This window comes from Protopterus annectens, chromosome 2.part0 (assembly GCF_019279795.1).
Source record: "Protopterus annectens isolate FY-2018-M chromosome 2.part0, PAN1.0, whole genome shotgun sequence".
NCBI classification, from domain to species: Eukaryota; Metazoa; Chordata; order Ceratodontiformes; family Protopteridae; genus Protopterus; species Protopterus annectens.
In genome coordinates, this window is record NC_056728.1 from 759,538,898 (window position 1) to 759,559,990 (window position 21,093).

Genomic DNA, 21,093 nt, shown 5'->3' on the forward strand with positions numbered 1-21,093 from the left:
TATTTTTCTCTTTAAATGAAAATTATTTTTAATGTTTTGTTAATAATGATTATCTTTACAGAATATATGTTTAAAGCTAAAGACATGTATGTAAGCACATTAGGCTCCCATTTGCATAACCTGTGGAAGAAGCTGAGAATTGTTCAGTTCGTTGCCCAGAGAAAAGATGAAACTAATCCCAAAACTTTGCAGCTGCAGCAACAGATGCTAAAGTGGAGAGCACAGAGTGATTTCCTGGAACAGCAGTCTAAGGTCAGGAACACAAAGTATCACATTTTATTTTATTTTATTTTATGTTCAGATATGTGAAATTTAAACAGTGAGTTAGAAAAAAAGCAATGTTTTCTAATAATTTATCTGTAGAAAGTGCACTTCATAAATGTTTTCATTACTTAAATTGTGCCTTCTGGTCTATAGTTATTAGCAAGTTAGGTCTGTAAGTGATAACCCATCCACTTTGTATCTGAGGTTATTCGTTTTCTTGTACGACCATGTACTCAGGCAGTCCACATCTTTAAGATTTGTAAGCTAATAAAGAATACCTCCGTAGGATGCAATTACTACTGAGGGTTGGCTCCTTATTAAAGTTGGTGAAGGTATAAGGTTAATTAATTTGAATGGGCATAAATTTGTATGCCTGTTAAGAAAGCGTAGATGTCACAAAACTATGATGTCTGCTATTTTCGAGGCCAGAAAAGTAATGCATTTGATTACTTTGGTTTTGATTTTTCTTAACAATTATGGAGCTTTTTCTTAAGGACCTTCCATTCGGTGTGGGAGAAGCTATGTCACCATTCAGCCTAAGGCTGAAGCCACCATATTTCTTCATCTTTGCAATATGTTATCATCTATGTTTCTGTCTTTTGTGCAGTACTTTGTGCATAGCTTTGAATATGCAATAAATCCAGAATATGTGGCACTGTTGTTGTCATCGATAATAATTCTGATACAGTAGATTTTACAAATTTTAATTGTGTTTGATGACCGGGGTAGAGCACCGATCTCCATAGTCCTTTTTCAGACTCAGCCTGGAAGTGCTGTCTGGTTAAGTGACTCTTTCAGAGTCATACAGGTAGTTAATCAATGGATGCTGAAGTAATCATTTAAGATAGCATATCATAATAGCAAGTTTTAATACATATTTTCCAGCATGTTTCTGATGAAAGCTAATGCAAGCCAAAATAAAGTATTTTGCTAATTGTTATTCATCTGGTAACCAGACACTGCTCTTGTATTATTTTTAAATGTCATCATTATGTGTGAAGTTGCACAGTGCCATATTTTCCTGTGGTTGAAATGTCATTTTTGGCCAGTACACTTCAATTTTATAATAGAATGTTGTTGTTGTTGTTGTGTCTTTCGGCTTTTCCCTATTAGGGGTCACCACAGCGGAACTCCGGTCTGCTAATGATTGGTAGTTGATTTCTACGTGCCGAGTTATCAGCCCTGATGCACAACCTTCAACGAAGGTACGCCCATTCACGCATGTCTAAACGCAGAAGACGCTCTAGCTGAGAATCGAACCGGACAGCGTCTTACTGTGAGGCGACAAACAATTATCCTTAATAATTTTACTTAAGAGTGGTTCAACAATATTTAAATTTATTTTTTTAACATCTTACTTTGGGAGCCCTTTGTCACCTCGCAGTAAGATGCTGTCTGGTTCGATTCTCAGCTAGAGCATCTTCTGCGTGGAGACATGCGTGAATGGGCGTACCTTCATTGAAGGTTGTGCGTCAGGGCTGGTAACTCGGCACGTAAAACTCAACTACCAATCATTAGTGGACCAGAGTTCCGCTGTGGCAACCCCTAACCGGGAAAAGCTGAAAAGACAAAGACTTTGGGAGCCCTTTGTATTGAATAAGCACTTGGGTACATCTTCCTTTGCTAGGTAATGCTTTTCTTAAAAATCTCAAACTGCCTTTCTTGGTGTTTTGAAGTTTTCTTTATTCTGTGGATGTCCCGAGTGTAAGAGGTGCATTTCCCTAAGAAACTTACTTTTGTCTGGTCAGTTACACAGTCTTAATTACATTTTCCTAGCATATTTTTCTTGAAAAGTTGCCTCATTTGGTGCTTGAAAATCAGATACCTTAAAATTGCACATCGAAATACCAGGTTACAAATCAAGGCACTATAAATGCTGATTTTATTTATTTATTTGCTTGTTTGTTTGTATTTTTTTTGCTTGGAACCAGATCACATTATCAGTGACTGTTGCCACTGCCAGTGTTGCATAATCATACTGTGCTGACATCAGTGAGAGAAGTTTTAAGGTTTTATTAATACTTAATACCTAGCAGTGACAGAAGTGTCCTAGGACAGCAGCAAGCCAGAAAGCTCACCCGTGAGTATAAAAGGCAGAAGTTAGGGACTCAAGGTCCACGTCTAAGTTCAGGCCTAGTTTTTTTTCTAAGTCCACTTCATCCACAATGATCTTCAGTCTTTCACCTACAAGGTCGTAATCCTCTACATATAGGACACAATCCCACTCCTCATTTTTGTGCTGCTCTAGGACTGAGTAGGGATGCTACCTATGCTGCCTTTGCTGGGAATAATGCCCAGAGTGCAGTATCCACCTATAATTACTCTTCTAGGTAAATAAACTGCTCTGAAATGTGTGATGAGTGGGCACTCAAATCTTCAGGATGTGTTTATGGATTTCTGACTGAGATCATGCAATTGATTGCATTTGGCTTCCTCATAGTGATCATGGTGCTTACTGGTGAAGGCTGAAACTGTCTGTACAGGTTCACCTTCTCATCTCTTTGGGCCTGAAGCCTTATATAGCTGAGTAATGGATTTGGATAACCTATTTATTGTATTGTAGAAAATGGATGAATAATGTGTGTGTGTGTGTGTGTGTGTGTGTGTGTGTGTGTGTGTGTGTGTGTGTGTGTGTGTGTGTGTGTGTGTGTGTGTGTGTGTCTGTCTGAGAGCTTGAATCAGTATATAGTTTTGGTACTGATGTCATACTGCAAACCGTCCTTTTAGCCCAGTCCATTTCCCATAAAAGACTCTCTTCACATGCCTCAAAACAATATATTATGGGTTGCCCAGCTTATGGCTTTTGGAAAAGAGCAAGAGCTGGTCAAGGGTGATATGCAAAAGTGATCATCAATGTCACCTTCCAATTGCATGGTTTTGTTCAAGTCTGAAAAGTGCTAGACACTGTCAGGGATAATTTGTCTTCTTCTGTGTTAGCTGTCTTCCTGAGAACCCTTCTATTAGAAAAGATCTCAGGCTTATGATGTTGAACTTGGGGCAGATATGTGTGTTTTGAGTTTCCTCTGTCAGAAACATCCCAGTGCTTGTCTTAGGCAGAAAGAGGTATTCTGGAACTCCTTCACAACACAATAGGACTGTATTGCCATGTCCATGTTCAATCTGGCTTTATTTGCAGAGCTCCTTAGCAGTGAACCACTGCAGTTGCTCTATCTGCTAGCCATAAAAATATGTTTACATTGCAATGGTTCAGCTTTTAGGATTCAAATATTGCCTAAGTCGCAGTTTTCTGCCTTTTAAAGCTGTTTACCTTTGGAGTGTTAACTGAGTATATGTTTTTTGACTTTTTGTTAACGTGTGTGTACTAGTATGACTGCTGATCATTAATTTCAACCATTGAGTGATAAAAGTAATTTTAGCAACCTAAAGCAAACTATTATGTTATCTACTTATTTTTGGAGAGCAAGCACTGAGGCAAAGGGGACCACAACCCCTTTGAAAGAGGACTGCTGTCCTCTTGAATGTTTTTCACATCCCACACACCCTTGAATCACTTTGTTAATTCTCATTTGTTACCATCATGTTCAGAGCTTTTCTGTCCCATCTGTTGCCACAGCCAGGCACTTTCAGTGTTTTTGTTTGTTGTTTCAATGTGTAGATGGAGAGCTTCTTTTTATGGCAGATTCATAGTATTATGGTGTAATGCTAGTCATTGATGTACTATGCAAGACAGTTTTAACAACCTCTTTACAGATATATATGTATTTTTTTTGAGATTTGGTGAGCTAAACATTTGCCATCGCTACCCTGACTAAAATTTGATTATATAGGCCTAGCTTGCATTTGCTTAATCTACACTCATCCATCCCAAACATAATGATACAGCACACACTAAACACAGGGAGAAGGTAACTCCACCTAACATCAAACACATTCCATTTATAGTCAAACTGTGTTCCCTTCACCAAGTGCAGCAGACTGCCAAACTAATCTTCCGACCAGACACTAGGTATTACAGAAGCAGATTTTATCATAGCTGATGTATTAGTTCAGTTTCACCACTTTTGTACATTATCTGTACAACTCTTTCACATTTTGTCCTTTCTATTCTAATTGTATAATGCATCCATAATACTGCTGTAGGTGTCTGTCACTGACAGAATGCTGACCTCGTTACATAATGATTCTTTCCCTGGTGGCTAGCCATAACCAATTAATGAACAAATATTTTTTTCTTATGCATATTTTGTTCCTTAATAGCTAGTGTTAAATTAAACTACATCGTGCTCTTCCTGATATTTCTGTTTCCCTTCCTAGTGCAGTAGGGTTGCCACCTTTTCAAATGCCCAAAGTGGGACATTTTTGGTACAAATGTCAGATATGGCATGCTGAAACACACCCATGGCCAGTACAAAGGACAGAACTTCACTTTTTTGCCTAAATAAAAGCTTATTCTTGTAGCATTTTTGTTGCTTATTCTGTTTCTTATAACATTTAGGTGTTTCAGATACAGAATAACTGTTTTATGCAACTATTACGCAAAATATAGGAAATAATTTTGTCCTAAAATCTCAGGACATTTGCCATTTTTACATTTTTTTTGCAGGACACAACTGCCCAAAGAGGGACTGTCCCTCGCAAAGTGGGACAGGTGGTAACCCTATAGTGCAGGAATGATTTCCCTGGTGGCTAGGGATCAGAGCAAATTATTACATCCCACAATAACTCAATTGTTTCTCTTACCTTTGCAGTTTTTACTATAGTGAGCATAGTACAGCAGTAACACAAACGTATCAGTAACTGTTCTAACTAAGTTGCAATAAGGGCTATTCATAGCCCAACAGTTATAAAAGGTGCCTGTCATTTATCTAGGTTGAAATAAAGGCCCTTCTTACATACATGCTTCGTTGATGAATTGCATGAAACCTCCATTGTGCACGTGTGTGCTGATTAACTATTACCAATGATCACTGATTGTACATTTTGCTACCCTCCCATCCCATCCCTAGCTTTCCTACCTTGAAATTCATACAAAGATGTGTAATCACAACCTCTTCTTCAAAACACCCACTAATATTACAGCATGCTTAGCATCTTAAGGCAAAAGCATAGTAGTACAGTAAGCCAAAATGTATATCTTCTGCAACAAATAAAACAACAATGCAATTCATTACTGCACTAATAAAAAATAATATGAACCTTTAATATAAATATTCTTGCAGGTATTACAAGATGAATAGCTCCTGAAAAAAACTGTAACAGAAGGCAAAAGTATTAAAAACTGGGGACAGCAGAGTGCTTTTGGAAAATGACTAATCACTGTTCACCAGGAAGAAGATAAGTTTATCCCCTGTAATCAGGGGCTGTCAAGAGGCAGGTATGAGATTCAAGAAGCTATCCAGTTGCCTTCAGAATATTATTTTCCTGGAGGATCAAATATATTTTTTCATGTCGAACAGGCCAAGTATGAAAAAAAACCTGTATCCAACAAAGACTGAACCAGCAAGCAGCATGGGACTCTGCTTCTTATTCTTCTAACAGTAAAAATCCATAAAGAGACTTTGCCAGTGAAACCTTTTCATTGTGCCAAAGGAAAAGCACTGTAGCTGATTAGAAAAATCAGGAATACCATGAACTTGAAGCAGAAACTGGTGTTGGGAAATGATGATAATCAGGAGGAAGACAAGCAACACTGAAATTAGTGAATAAATGATGGATCATAAAGCATCAATCCCACTGGATATAGAAAAAGACATGGGAAATGTGGCTTTGCAAGAAAAGAGGTTGAGAAAGACTGGAATTTTGTTGATTGTGTTAAACTGGTTAGTGAACTGTAAAACATACATCCCACTTTAGGTCATTAATGTTTAGAAAGACAATGAAGGGAATGAAAAAATAAATGTAAGTAAAAAAGTTTTTGTTCTTATTAATATTCCTATAAAATGTTATGATGTAAATTGCATGCTATATTGTAAAGAAGTTTTGTATATAATGCTTTCAGTGGTGTTTTCAATAGAGACGTGGAAGTCTTACCAGTGATTGCTATATATGTTAAAGATAAAACAAGTATTTTTTCGTAGTTGTAAGCTATACAGGCTTTGCACTGTAACGAGATAAGAAAGACTGGACAGAAGCGGAAGTTAATATAATGTTGTGATGTTGGGCAGCAGGGGAGGGATATAAAAGTGCATTGACCATATTATATGTATAATTAAGATAATAATATGTTCATAATATTGATCACTGCTGCAGTAGCCTAAGCATTATAGGTTATATCTTGCATAGGAAATAACAACTGGAGAGCTTCCAAAGCTTTAGTGTACCTTCCATACTCCCAAACCATATGACAGTTCAAGATGAGCTGAGTCAAAGGTAGGTTTAGACCCCAAGCCCTTCAGAGTGTTCCTGCTGCCAAAGAGAGTGCTCTTCTGCAGGCTTTCAAGGATCAAAAGTCAGCTAATGCTGTTCCATTCCCGGGCAAATAAGTTAGCTTTGGAGGAAAAACTTCCACATTAACTTTTTTGTTGTCGATAGTCATTTTCCTGCTTAGGAAAATATTTTAAGCTAGGAAACTGTATTTTTATTGACTGTCATCTGACTTATATGTCTTTTTTATGGGATTATGGGAGTGTAAAAGTTGTTTTCAAGTATTTAAAACAGTTTTTTTCCCTGTGGAGAAACTATGCTTAATATACTTTTGGGGCTGGGAAAGTGTATTAACATTCTTTTTACTGTGCTTTTATGGAGGAAAGTTACTTTTACAAGCTTTCTAAGTTTACTGATGTGTGCTACATAGCTTCATCAGGAAAGAAACACTGTTTTTGGTTTGACCATTGAACAAACTACTGATCTCTCAGTTGGACCTTCTTCCAGCCACCAGCCACAAAAAGTAAAACTTAACCAAACAGCTTTTGTCACCACAGCAGACTAGTAACTTGTCTCAGCCACAGGTCAGTGAGTATGCTGTTGCCAAAGCTGGTTCCTCGAGCCACTCATCCTTTTTCCTGGATACCTATAGTGTTGTCCATACAGCCACTGTGGACAGTGGGTTAGTCATGTCCTCTGCAGCTGTCAGAGTCCCCTCAGTGTGCAGTGGAGAGACACTCTTGTCAGTCTTTGGAAAAGAGGCAAGAAAAGTCCCCCTGCCTAGACAGAGTGTTGTGGCCATCCATGAGAAAGCTGTAGTTGCCACGGCTAAACCTGTTCACACCAAAATTGCCAGCAAAAAGAAAAAAAAAAAGAAATAAACATTTGTCTTCTCCTGTACCAGTTTCTTTGGATAGGGGTAGTTTATTAGGACTAGCTCAGGGTCTTGTACAGGCTATTGACGTTTCTTCTAAAGTTGTTTCTAGTAAAAGAAAGAGGGATTCCTCTTTTCCTGAAGAGGTTCAAGATTTTGAATCTGTACAGGAATGTGATGGGGCAGATGCATTTTTTTCTCCTCAGATTTCTGATTCAGATTCAGAGAATAGCATCATATCAGAATCTCCATGCAGTGGATTTGCTTTCTTTGAGACTTTTTCTAGACTATGCCAGTGTTTTCAGTAGAGAACAGTGAGGTTTCTCGGTCCCTGAGAAAATACTATGATTTGTTTCAACTATAATTCCCAGAACCTTCACCTATCCCACCAGTGATGTCAGCAAAAATGATATGGTTGTCACAGCATGTGGTTTCTTCGACATCAAATCTGCTGCCCATAACAAAGCAAATAGAATTTACAAAGTTCCTCATTCTTTTAAGTTTTTATATGCTCATCCCAGACCTGACCCAGCAGCTATAGTTTTAATTAATCCAGCTGCTGTCAAACATTTTGTTAATTGCACTCCTTCTCCAACAGACAAGGATGGTAAAGTTATTGATAAATTTGAGAAACAAAAAATGCATGCTTCTACAACTTTGATTTATAGAATTTTAAATTCTCAGGCTCATGTGTTAAAGTTTATTGTGACTAAATTGTAAAACGCATTAGGAATGTTTATCTGCAGTTCCCTTTTTTGAGGATGATCTCCTTTCTGTATTGTAGTTTATTTTATTTCTCAGGTAACTACTCATTGTTTAATGTGTATTTATGACTCTGTAGATATTACATCCATGGCTGTAGCCACTGATATTGTTTTGAGGAGGCATGCCTGGACATGCTCTCAGAACTTCCCAGAAGATGTAAAAATGAGATTTTGAACTTGCCCTGGATAGAGATTTAGATTTTGGATTCTCTGCTGAAAAGGTTGGCAAAAAATGTTATGAAGGGTATGCTGATTCTGAAAATCTCTCAGATTTTATTTACAAAATTTTACAAGAGATTTTCTTCTCACTTGTCTAACTTTGCTTAGAATCAGATGGTTAAAAAGCAGTTGCAGGAAGTTTCCAAAAAGAAAGCAGAACCCACCAGAGCAAAGGAAAGTTAAATAAGGCAGAATGGCAATATAAGGGATATTGTACCCCCACCCCACCCTGTCAGTCCCTTATCCCATCAAGAAAATTCTGGATCTTCATTTCTTTCTTTGGCAACAGATTATTTCAGACAAATGGGTTTAGAGGCTGATTTAGCAAGGGATGCAAATGGCAGTGAGGTAAAATTCCTCCTTCGCAGGGAATTTCTTCACATCCGCCAGACCAAACTCTTCTGTTTCGTCTTGTCCTATAACACATGCTGAATGAGGGGTGGTAGAAGCAGATCCTTCTTGCCAGTTGTGAAAAGGATTTTATTCAAAAATGTTTTGGTGCCAAAGAAAGAATTCCTGTGACCAGTTCTGGATGTTTCTTTCTTTTCCTAATTCATTTTCTGATAGCACCCAAGTTCAAAATGCATTCATTTCAGAACCTGTTGCCCCTTCTCCCTCATTTCAGTTTTTTTAGTAACCTTAGGTTTAAAAGATACTTATCATCACATTCCTATTCATCCAGATTTTAGGCATTCCTTAAGGTAATAGTGTGTCTGGATCGGATTATCAGTTCTCTGCTTTACATTTTGGACTATCCGCACTGCTCCAGAAATGTTCACAAAGTGTCTAGCTCCTGTCAAAGTCATTTGCAGGCTACAGAGTATCCACATTTTTCCATATTTAGATGACTTACTTATCCTTGCAGAGCCTTTTCAAAGTGTCAGAAATCTCTCACTTGGGTAAGAGCACTCCTAGATGGGCTGAAATTTCAAGAAAACAGTCAAAAGTCCTTTCTGGCTCCATCAAACAGGATTGTCTTCCTTGGGTGTCTGCTAGACACCACACTACAAAGAGCTTTTTTCCCACAGGAAAAATAGATCTATATTTAGTTCTGTTCCAGAGGTTTCCACTCAGACTTCTGTCACTGTGAGAGAATACCTCAGGATTCTGAGTTTCATGACACCTAAGATTCTTATGATATCTCTTGCAAGATTTCACTTGAGAAAGATACAATGATATCTGAAGCCTCTTTGGTCCCAGCACCAGTACCAGCATCAGCATCCTTTATATTTTCAATTTCCAGTTCTGGAGTTTGTGAAAAGAACAGTTATTTGATGGACACATCAAATATCCTTTAATCCAGGTCTCCCCTTCTCCCCTCCAGCTCCAAAGCAGCCAATTACCACAGATGCCTTGAACGTAGCTTGAGGAGCAGTATCCATAGGACAGAAGTGCAAAGTTTCTGGGACAGGAAATACAAATCAAAGCACATAAACATAAAAGAGATGCTATCAAGGCTGTCAATTCTTTGAATCATCTTTGGTCTCCAGGACCTCTTCAAGTAGTTATAGACAATTCCAAAAGGATGTGATACATATACAAGCAAGCAGGAAATCAGATCTTACCGCCTTTGCAGACTAACCATGTTAGCTAGGGATATAGCTTCACAGCACAGTCTCACTCTACAGGCATCTACATTCTGTCAGAGCAAAACTGTGTGGGAGACATGCTGAGCGTGACAATGGCAGACCCTCATGAATGGAAAATAGATCGGAGGTTTTCCAAAATTTGATCCATCAATGGGGATCCTCAAATAGACCTTTTTACTTCCTCTCTGAACAATCAGCTGGTAAGATACCACAGTAGTAACCAATGCAAGAAGGCCTAGAAGCAGATACCTTTTCTTTTCCTTGGGTAGGAATGTTCTTGTGTGCCTTTCCACCCTTTCCACTTATGTTCAGGTTACATCTGAACATTCAGAAGGAATCCCCCAACATCATTGTGGTAACTCCCTTCTGACCCAAGCCACCATGGTTCTGCCTTCTTTTGGAAATGGCCAGGGACAATTGCCACAAGCTACCTCACAGAGTAGATCTACTCATACAATAACTGGAATGTCTGACACACCCTAACAGTCAACTTCAGTGGATGATAGGGTCTTAATTCCCATTAGGCAGTTGTTTACAAGATGGGCAGCAGTTACTAATGGAGGCAAGGAAGCCTGCTTCTAGAAAATCATATATTAAGAAATGGAAATTTTTTTTCTAGCTGGGACCAACAACCTAACCAGCACCCATTCATGGTAATTTGGTCTCTGGTTTTACAAAATGTGTGAGCGTTACTATCCTAGGGCCTTTCTTACTCCTCTCTCAGGGTTCATTGATCAGCCATTTCAGCATGTCTGCTCATAGATCATCCTCTTTTAATGCATTCTTATGTCAAAATGTTTTTGGAAGAGGTTTTGCATAAGATGCCTCCCAGAAAAGCAGTGGTCCCTTCTTGTGATCTTAATTTTGGGTTAAAAAATCTAACGATTACTCTGTTTGAGCCAGCTAATCTCGATGACTTGAGGTTTTTAACATGGAAAAGAGTTTTACTGATTGGTCTGACCTCTGCAAGACAAATAGCTGAGCTACAAGCTCATGGTGAGTCACCCCAAACTAGTTTTCCACAGGTGCAGGGTTTATTTGCAAACTAATTCTTTTATGCCTCAAGAGGTATCCAAGTTTACTTTAAGCCAAGCTATCCATCTACCTGTTTTCTTTTGAGAGCCCAAAAATGAGATAAAAAGGATACTCCATACCTTGGATGTTCAAAGACAACTCAGGTACTATCTTGACAGAACTAAATCTTTTAAATCTTCAGATCAATTATTCATTTTTTTGTAAAAGTAAGAAGAGGGGGTAACCTGTGTGAAAACATCTATTTTCAAATGGTTCTTAAGGCTGTTAACTTTTGTTATACTCGCCACAACAAAACTATTCCAGGCAGGGTCAAGACCCACTCTACCAGGGCTTGACTTCATCTGTGGTCATTTTTTGAAAGGGTTGGATTCTAGAAGTATTATAGAAGCTGCAATTCGGGCCTGTCTCTTACAGGCACTATAAGTCTCCTTACTGAGATGTCCGAACTAAAAATGCCAATTGCCATCAATCCAGAAAAAAACGACTGAAAACCCAGAATAGAGTGACTGTTGAAAATCACTCTTCTTCTTAAATTTTTTTTTGCAGGGGGAGTGAAAGCCCCCATGCACCCCCCCCCCCACTCACCCCTGAACTTATATATACCAACTCTGAGATCACCATACCTTGAAGAAAAATGGAATATCCTGTTCTTTCGGACATTCAGTCTCAGTATTTCGAGACTCACTGTAGTAGATCCCAACATTTCAAATAGTTACCCTATTAGCTTGATTTCTTCTTTAAATCTAGATCAGGCTTTGCTAGGACTGTTCAAGCTGCCTGCAAGTTTGGTTGCATGGAAGTTGCCATGAAGCTTTGGATGCTGGCCAACTGTTATATCCTTGGTAGGATATAACCCATGTAGCTAAGGCTACTTCAGCAGTAATCATTCAAACATCTACTGTTATAGTAAGTTTGCTTACACAACTGTAATTTCTCCCTTCTTTTGAAAATGGTCAGCGGCAAATACCACAAGCTTCCTCGCAGAATGGATCTACTCACACAAGAACAGGGTTGTTTGATACATCCCAACCCCCAAACCACTTCAGCTAACTGTCTGGGCAACAGGATCTTAATAACTTCTAGACCCCTTTTTACCAAGAACATGCAGCAGGTACTAATGGAGGCAAAAAAGGCTGACATTAGAAAATCCTGTATAAGTGAATAGAAAAAGATTTCTAGTTGGTGCCAACAAAATAACGTTCACCCATTCAGGGCTAGTGTTTCTCTGGTTTTGCAATGTTAGTGTGAGTTGCTATACTATGGTCTGTCTTACTGTCCTATCAGGGTTCATATGTTGGCCATTTCAGCATGTCTGCCCATAGACTGCCCTCTTTCAATGCATTCTCATGTCAAAATATGTTTGCAAGGGCATGGAACGCATTATCATGGAACTTATAAACAAAGACATTGGCAACCTTCAAACACTGGACCCCACCCCGTTTGGGTTCATGAAGGGCTGATCTTGTCTGCTGAACCTGATTGACTTCTTCATATCAGTCTCCAGAGCTGTGGACGAGGGTAAGGCGGTCCACACAGCCTATCTGGACCTCACCAAGGCCTTCAACACCATCCTCAACTCTGGAATCATAGATAAACTTACTAAGCTGGGCATAAATCCCTATGTCACTTAATGGGTTGCCAACTGGCTTACTGACAGAACCCAGACTGTAAAAGTAGCCAACTCCAAATCCAGCTCCAGACAAGTGACAAGTGGAGTACCTCAGGGTTCAGTCCTGGGGCCGCTCTTGTTTGGCATCTACTTCTCTGAAGTACAGGCCAATACTAAGGGACTCTGGCTAACAAAGTTTACAGATGACTGCAAACTGGGAGCCATTATTGAATCCCCAAATGATGTGGATATTCTACAAAGGGCCTTACAGAAGCAGATGCTTGATGCCAGAGCCATGGGCTCAAGCTTAATGCTAAGAAATGTATAGTTATCCCCTTTGGGAAAAAACATGTACCCATGAATTACCACATAGGTGGCAGTATACTAAACATCGAAAGTGTGATTTGAGACTTAGGGACACAGGTGGACAGTGGTCTCACCTTCGATAACCATATCACCACAACAGTCAGGAAATCCTTCTATGTGGCACACCTCATCACTAAGGGCTTTTCATCCAGACAAAAGGAGGTCATAGTCCCACTGTACTCATCCCTCATTAGACCCATTATAGAGTACAACACCCATTTGGTATGTACCTCACAAGATATCTGCAACAGCTGGAAAGGCCACAGAAATACCTCACTAAAAGAATCACAGGCCTAAAGCAGATGCCCTATTCTGACCATCTAAAAAAATACCAGCTATACTCTGTGGCATATGGTCTACTCAGAGGCGATCTCTGCTTAACATACAAGGCCATGTCAAACCCTGAGCTGTTGGACATGCTCCACTTAAAGAAATCCCAATCCCTCAGAGCCACATGCTCCAGGGATCTAAACCTTTTCATCACAATGAACAAAACATGCTGAAGGGATAGGTTTCTGACCCAGAGACTCCCCATACTCTGGAATAGACTGCCCATACATGTCAAGCAGAGTGCCTCCTTGGCCCTCTTCAAAAGGAACCTTGACGATTGGATGGGAGATAGGAAATTCACCCCTGGGATCATGTGTGTCAGTCACCCTGCTAGACAGGGGTCCAGGGAAGTAAATATTGTGGGAAGAAATATCCAGAGAATTGTTATGGCTAGGCTTGTATTGGCCTTAGAGTCGATAGCCTAGTACCAACCTATGAACCTATGAAAGGGGTGCAACGTAACAGACCTCTAAAAAAACTGGTAGCTCCTCCTCTGGATCTTATATTTTTGATAGAAAAGCTAACACTTGCTCCTTTTGAACCAGATCCTCTGGCTGACCTGTGGTTCTTAACACAAAAAGCAATTTTATTTATTCCTCTGACATCTGTAAGAATAATATCTGAGTTGCCAGCTCTTTAAATAGGTCAGCCCTCTCTCATTTTCCACACAGACATGGTATTCTTGCAAACAGACCCTTTTTTTATGCCTGATATGGTTAACTGAGTTTAGTTTAAGCTAAACTATCCATCTCCCTGTGCTCATTCCTGATCCCCAAAAATGAGTGAGAAAGGATACTTCATGCCTTGGATGTCATCAGACAGCTCAGGTTCTATCTTGACAGAAATCTTTCAAAACTTCCAATCAGTTGTTCACTTCTGTCAGAGCAGACTATTTCCAAATAATTGTCTCAGGCTATTGCCTTTTTTTATTTCCATCTCAACAAAAATATTCTAGGCAGGGTTAAAGCACTGTCTACAAAGACCTTGGCTTCATCTATGGCTTTTTGGAAAGGGTTGAACTGTAGAAGTACTCTAAAATCAGCAACTTGGTCTACTATGCATGTCTTTACAAAAAAGCACTAAAGCTGGATTCCTTTTCTAGGTCTAGGTCAGACTTTGCTAGGTCCATTCTCCAGGTGCTCCTGGACCCTTTCCCTTCCACTTCCCAAATGATCCAAACTATGGTAATCTGCCCATATAGATAAAGTTACAGTAGCAATAATCAATATGATGAAGATAGTATACTAGTGAAAGTAAACATACCATAACAGCAGATATTCAAATGATTACTGTTGCAGTAGTTGCTCCCTCCATCCATCCTCCTTATTTTTATATGATTTTTGCCAGGGTAAGTACCTCTAACTTTAGTTTCCTAGCATTGACCTCTCTCATTTGACATGGATGCTTTGATGGGTTTGGTGCCTAAAATCACTCTTTTTCTTCAGCTGAGCTCAAGCTGAATAATTGTTTGGGTATGTGGAGGGTGCCCTTGAATCTTTGAAACTGGCCAGCTGTTATATCCTGTGCAGAATATAATCCATATAGCTACAGTTACTGCAGCAGTGATCATAATGACATCTAGTGTTATTGCAAGTTTGCTTACATAAGCGTATTTTTTTACAAAGGTAGATGTCTTCATTAATGTCCATTGTTTAAGCTATAGGCAAATAATGCTTGAAAACTACAACACAGTGATGAAAGACATGGGAATGGTAAACTCTTGCATTTGCAAAGTTTTTACTACGTTTTCCATTAATAATTGTTCTCAGTGGAAGGCAAAAGGCCTGCATGTGAAGGCAGTTGACATGAAATGTCTAAACAGCATGCTCTGAGTGAAAAGCACAAAGAGTTTTTCATGCATCTACAAAATTACTAAATTATTTCATTAATGACCACACTTAAGGATGAGCTGTTTGCAGTTACAAACAATTAATCTGTAGAGCTCTGAGCACTCTTTGCTGAGAGAAATGTAAAAGGTACAAGTATAAATAACATTTAAAAGTGCAGTGGCAAGTAATTCAGTGAAAAATTAAGTAAAAAACTGAGGGAAATGTGAAAGCAAATAATTGCCCCCAGCAGCCTTAATTCTTTAATTCATTTAATAATATTGTGCACAGTTTAGTTTATTTAAACATAGCCAGTGCACTTTTTCTTAGGGTTAAAAGTTAAAGTTAAAGTTTGCTGAAAGCATGCTAATTATTTTTCACATTTGTGGGGCAGAGATAAGAAAAAAACATATATCAATAAGAGTAAGTGTGAACATGGGCTGTAACATGTGCTTTAATATGAGTAACCCTCATTTTAGATTAGATAATGTCTGGATGCAGATGTCAATTTGTAGTAATTGCTCCTATCTGACAGGTTAAACGTCATTTGTTGAAAATGTGCATAGTTTTATATGTTTGGTCTAAATTAAAACGGGACAGGGGTTCTGAAAATTTACTTTTTTTGGTGTTTTTCTTGAAATAAAAAGTCTTGAAAATATGACATAGATTTAAAAAGAGATGAGAAAAAGCTACCACATAAGTAATCACCCTGTCAAACATTAGTCTGTGCATATAGGTCAAAAGTTGGAAATTAGAAATACATATTCAAATAAATGTCATAGGTAGAAGTAATAGTTTTCCTATCATAACTACTCTGTGCATATTATCATGGAATGAAAATAGCATCACAGGTATAGGCAAAAAACAAAGAATATTGAATTATGTTAAGAAATTTAGGATGCAAATAATAGTGCTGCAGGAGACACAGATTAATAGAAATGAACGTGTGGATTTAGCAAAAACAACATTTCAGGGTAGTCCTTCAGCAGAATATCAGGGACAAAGGGAAGTAATAACACTGATTGTGGTAGTAAGGGGCTTCTGGCAGTGAGAGGAATATTCTGCTGGTGTGTATCTGTATTCCACCAAAAACTGCTGTTGTGCAGGGAATATTGTTTATGCACGAGGACTAGATCTTGATTTGCCAATGTGAGGATGCATTAGGATGAACTAAAATGTAACAAAAAAATGTAGAATTCTGAAAAAAAAAAAAATATATATATATATATATATATATATATATATATATATATATATATATATATATATATATGAGAATATTTAGTATGAAAGATTTGAATTCATAGCTTCATAGGTAGGTACTAGGCTATCTGCCTGAAGGCATTTATAAGCCTAGCCAGAATGTGTTGGCTTTCACCGCCCCCTTAGATTAGTTCCCTGTGCCTCTGTCCAACAGATCCACTGAAGTGATCCCCGGGGTACACTTTCTGTTTCCCATTCACTCATCAAGGTTTCTCTTGAAGAGTGCTAGCGAGGAGCTCTGTCTAATGTAGATTGGAATCTTGTTCCAAAGCATGGGAAGTCTCTGAGACAGGAATCTATCCCGCCAGCATGTCCTATTTATTATTGTGGTGAGGTTTTAGATCCCTAGAGTGTGTGGCTCGAGGAGATAAGGTTTTCTTTAGGTGGAGCATGTCCATCAATTCTGGGTTGGACATGGCCTTGTATGTCAGGCAGAGATCACCTCTGAGCAGGCGGTATGCAGCCAAGTACAGCTGGAGTTTCTTCAGTTGAGCTGCATAGGGCATCTGTTTGAGGCCAGTGATCCTCTTGGTGAGGTACTTCTGTGGTCTTTCCAGCTGTTGCAGGTGTCTTGTAAGATGTACTCTATGATGGGTCTGATGAGTGATGAGTAGAGGGGCACAATGACCTCTTTAATCTGGATGCAAACCCTTTTGTGATTAGGTGGGCCACATAGAAGGATTTTCTAACCACTTTGGCAATGTGATTATCAAAGGAGAGATTACTATCTACTTGGGTCCCCAGATCCCTTATTACGTTTTCTGTATTTAGGGGACTACCACCTATGTGGTAGTTTGTGGGTACTTTGTTATTTCCAAAGGGAATAACTATGTACTTTTTGGCATTTAGCTTGAGGCCATGATTTTGACACCAGGTATCCGTCTCAATGAAACCCTTTTGGAGGATGTCTGTGTCAGCCAGTGAGTCAGTTATAGCCCCTAGTTTGCAGTCGACTGAAAACTTGGTCAGCCATAGTCCTCCTGTGCTTGTCTGTACCTCTGAGAAGTATATGATGAACAGGAGGGGTCCTAGGACTGAGCCCTGTAGAACACCACTTGTAACCGGTTTAGCATCAGACCTAGCTCCCACAACTCTCACCATGTGGGTTCTGTCCATGAGCCAGTTGGCAACCCATCTTGTGACATAGGGGTTTATGTTCAGGCTGGTGAGCTTGTCTATAATACCAGAATGGGGAATGTGTTGAAGGCCCTTGTGAGGTCTAGATAGGCTGTGTGTACCACCTTTCCCACATCTATAGCCTTGGTAACTGTCTCAAAGAAGTCCACCAGGTTTAGGAGGCATGATCTGCCCTTAACAAAGCTGAACTGGGTAGGGTCCAGTGTTTGGAGGTTCCTAATGTCTCTATTAATGAGTTCCATGATGATGCGCTCCATAGCCTTGCAGACCAAGCTAGTCAGGGTTATAGAGCAATAGTTCCCGGGGTCTGTTGTGGCTTCACATTTGTGGACCGGAATAACCCTTGCTGTGCACCACTCTATGGGGATGTAGCCTGTGGAAAGGCTGAGTTTGAACAGTGTGTTTGGGTGAGGCGTTAGTTCATCTCTGAGCTCGTGTAGGATGTAGCCTGGGACACCGTCCAGTCCCATTAATGCTGTGTTTTTGGCTTTGGAGAGAGCTATTTTAACCTGAGTGTCTGTGATTTCAGGGGCTGTACATTCTTCTAGTATGATTATGGGCCCTTTTGGAGGTGAGAGGGGGTGAAGTTTGCACTGAACCTGTCTGCCAGGATGTTGGCAATATTGGTTGGTTCAGTGTATTTTGTGCCATTCTGCACTAACTCCGAGCAGATCTGAGCATTGCCACTTAGATTCTTGACATAGCTAAAGAATGCCTTGTGGTTATCTTTGGAGTCCTTGGCAAGTTTTCTTTCAAAGATCGCCTTGGACGATTTTATGAGGGATCGTAGTTTCTTGCTGATACGGATCAGGGATGTCTTCCCTTCTTGGAATTTTACTATTTTCTGTACTAGTTTCATCCTTCTATTGTATAGCTTGTTCATGGCAGGGGTCCACCAGACTGGTTTCCTTTTCTTAGAGGAGTGAATCTTGGTTTTGCTTGGGATAGCATGATCCATGCATTCTTGTAGGTGCCTGTAGAATGCATTAGTAAAGGATTTTGCAACTTGGACAGTGTTATCCTTTAGCATGGGGGCTTTGAAACTTTCCACCTCTGTCTTAAGTAATGTGAAGTTTGGTTTAGAAAAGTTTTTCACGGTGGTTTCCTTGTCCAGGGGTGGGGGCGGAATGTGGATATCCAAAGTGATTTGTTTATGGTCAGATCTAACCAGCAAGGGGTTGACCTCTGGTGTGGAACACCAGTCGCCCATGTTGGTGATGACCAAGTCCAATATGTTGTCACCTCTGGTGGGAGTGTTGACCAGTTGTTCCAGGGCATTTGAGTTTATAAATTCTAGGAAATGTTGGGCAAGGGATTTAGTACTTGAGTAGTTCTCCCAGTAAATGTTTGGATAGTTGAAATCACCCAATATTAGGGTGTTTGGTAGGACCTTTATGTTACCCAGTGTTTCCAGAAATGCAGAATGGGTGTCCTGGGACATGGTGGGTGATCTGTAGTGAGCTGCAATTTGAATTGCAGTTTTGCCTGTTGTTAGTTGCACGTGGATAATCTGTGAAGCATCGTGCTGTGCTACTAACCTGGAGGTGTGGGTATCCTTGATGAATATGGATACTCCCCTCCTTTTGCATTTCGGTCCGGGTTCTGTGGCCGAAATGTATGGTATGAATTGTAGCCTGGTAGTGCTGGGCTGCTCTCTGGAGCCTTAAACCAGGTTTCTGTTACTGCACATATATCGATTTTTTCCATACTGAGGAGTGTCTCGAGTGCGTGCATTTTGAGGTTTAGGCTTCTGGCATTGAGTAGTATTACCCTCAGATTTTTGTTACTTGTGCTATTTACGGTGGTGGGTTTGTCTTTTGAGCCTTGCCTAAAAAAGGCACTATGGGGGTGGCAAGAGCCTTGGCCAGTATTCAAAAGCCTAAGGGTGACAGGTGCAAGCCATCTCTAGTGAAGCAGCATGGTTTGTCGAGCATGTCATCCCAGGCAGACAGACACTGGATCCCCTTTGAATGACACCAGAAACTTAGCCAGTTGTTGAAATTGATCATTTTTTCTTTATATCGTGGTATCATTCTCTGTGAGGGCAGGATGCTACTCAGGGTCAGGGTCATACTGGCCTGGGCTATGTGATCTGAGAGTTCTTCCATGTCTCTTTTCATGTAGTCCAGGGAGGTACGGCTCAGGTCATTCACACCAACATAGACAATGACAGAGTCGTATTTGTACTTGTTCTGGAGTGACCTGAGTGTTTGTGTTATGTGGCGGATCCTTGCACCTGGCAGACAACTAACAGTAACCTTCTCCTTATTCACCCTAGTGAGTGGGACGTCAGTGTGCCTGACTATAGAGTCACCTATTACTAGTATGGTGGGTATGTTATTTTGCCTTGAGGACTGTGAATGTGTGGCACACTGATTTTGTGAAGTATGTGTTTCATGGTTTGTATTGGGGGGGTGGAGGTTGCTTGGATGTCTGCTTTGGAGGGCTGTGTTACTTTTGCAGATTTTTATTTAGAGCCTCCTAGTATGTTTTCGTGTATTTACGTGTGTTTTTTGTCAGTGCTGGTTTAATGGTTCTATGTGAGACTGGTGATGTGATGCCAGTATTTCCCTTCTCCTCTTGACTGTCTGAACCAGTCTTGGGTTGAGAGAGCTTAGCCTCCAGTTTGGCTGTATAATTGTATCTCTCGCATGTATTAGTGTTTGGTGGTAGGAGGAGAGGGTTGTCTGTGTACATGAGACAGTTGTAACATTGCCTCAAAATGCCAAGATTCACCAGTTGGATGGGAAAGTACACCTGAAACTGCCCTTTGGACATGCCTGGATAGGTACAGTAAGCTGTTTTACTGAATGAGAAATGAATGGCTTGAGTGCTTAAATTGAAAGTCTGTCTAGTTCCAAGGGAAAAATTGAAGAGGAGACTTTGTGGAGCCAGGAATAGTTATACCCTAGATAACCAGCGGTGCTCAGCACACAAAACCGGGCAAATGTGGTTTTTATAGCAGAGAAATGAAAGAGATAGAAATTAGCCCAAAATGGCCAATAAACTACTACTTTCTGGGCTAAAACCACTCCTCCAGGGACAGATAGGCTGCTCAAAGCTCCACTCTCTCACAAGTGAACAGAGAAACTTCCTTCTATCCAAGTAAAGTATGGGCAAACACAGGGATTTGTAACACAGCCCTGAATTCAGCACTAACCTGAAAACTGGAATATACTAGCTTAGAAAGGTGGGAAACAAGTATATATATATATATTTTTTTTTTCCAGAAAATAAAGCAGATACAATAAAAAAACACTTTAAATGCGCATAAAAAGATGCTTATTGTTATATATCTCAGTTCAAAGTTGTAGTTAATGTCCTTAGTAATAAAGTAGGAAGAAATACAAATACATTAAAAGCAGATGAATAAAGTGCAATTTTATATATATATATATATATATATATATATATATATATATATATATATATAAAACAATAGAAAACTAACAATCTGATTTAAACAAGTTACCCAATTAACCAGAAAAAAACT

The 21,093-nt window shown here is 39.6% G+C and overlaps 1 protein-coding gene across 1 annotated transcript in view; it reads left to right on the forward strand.

Annotated features, from left to right (window-relative positions):
- Positions 1 to 21,093, forward strand: part of LOC122792779 (protein shortage in chiasmata 1 ortholog-like) — a 284,249-nt gene that overhangs the window by 94,531 nt on the left and 168,625 nt on the right. Inside the window, exon 3 of the mRNA XM_044060349.1 lies at positions 62 to 252. Coding sequence (XP_043916284.1) covers positions 62 to 252 — 191 coding nt within the window. The remainder of the gene's footprint in view (positions 1 to 61; positions 253 to 21,093) is intronic.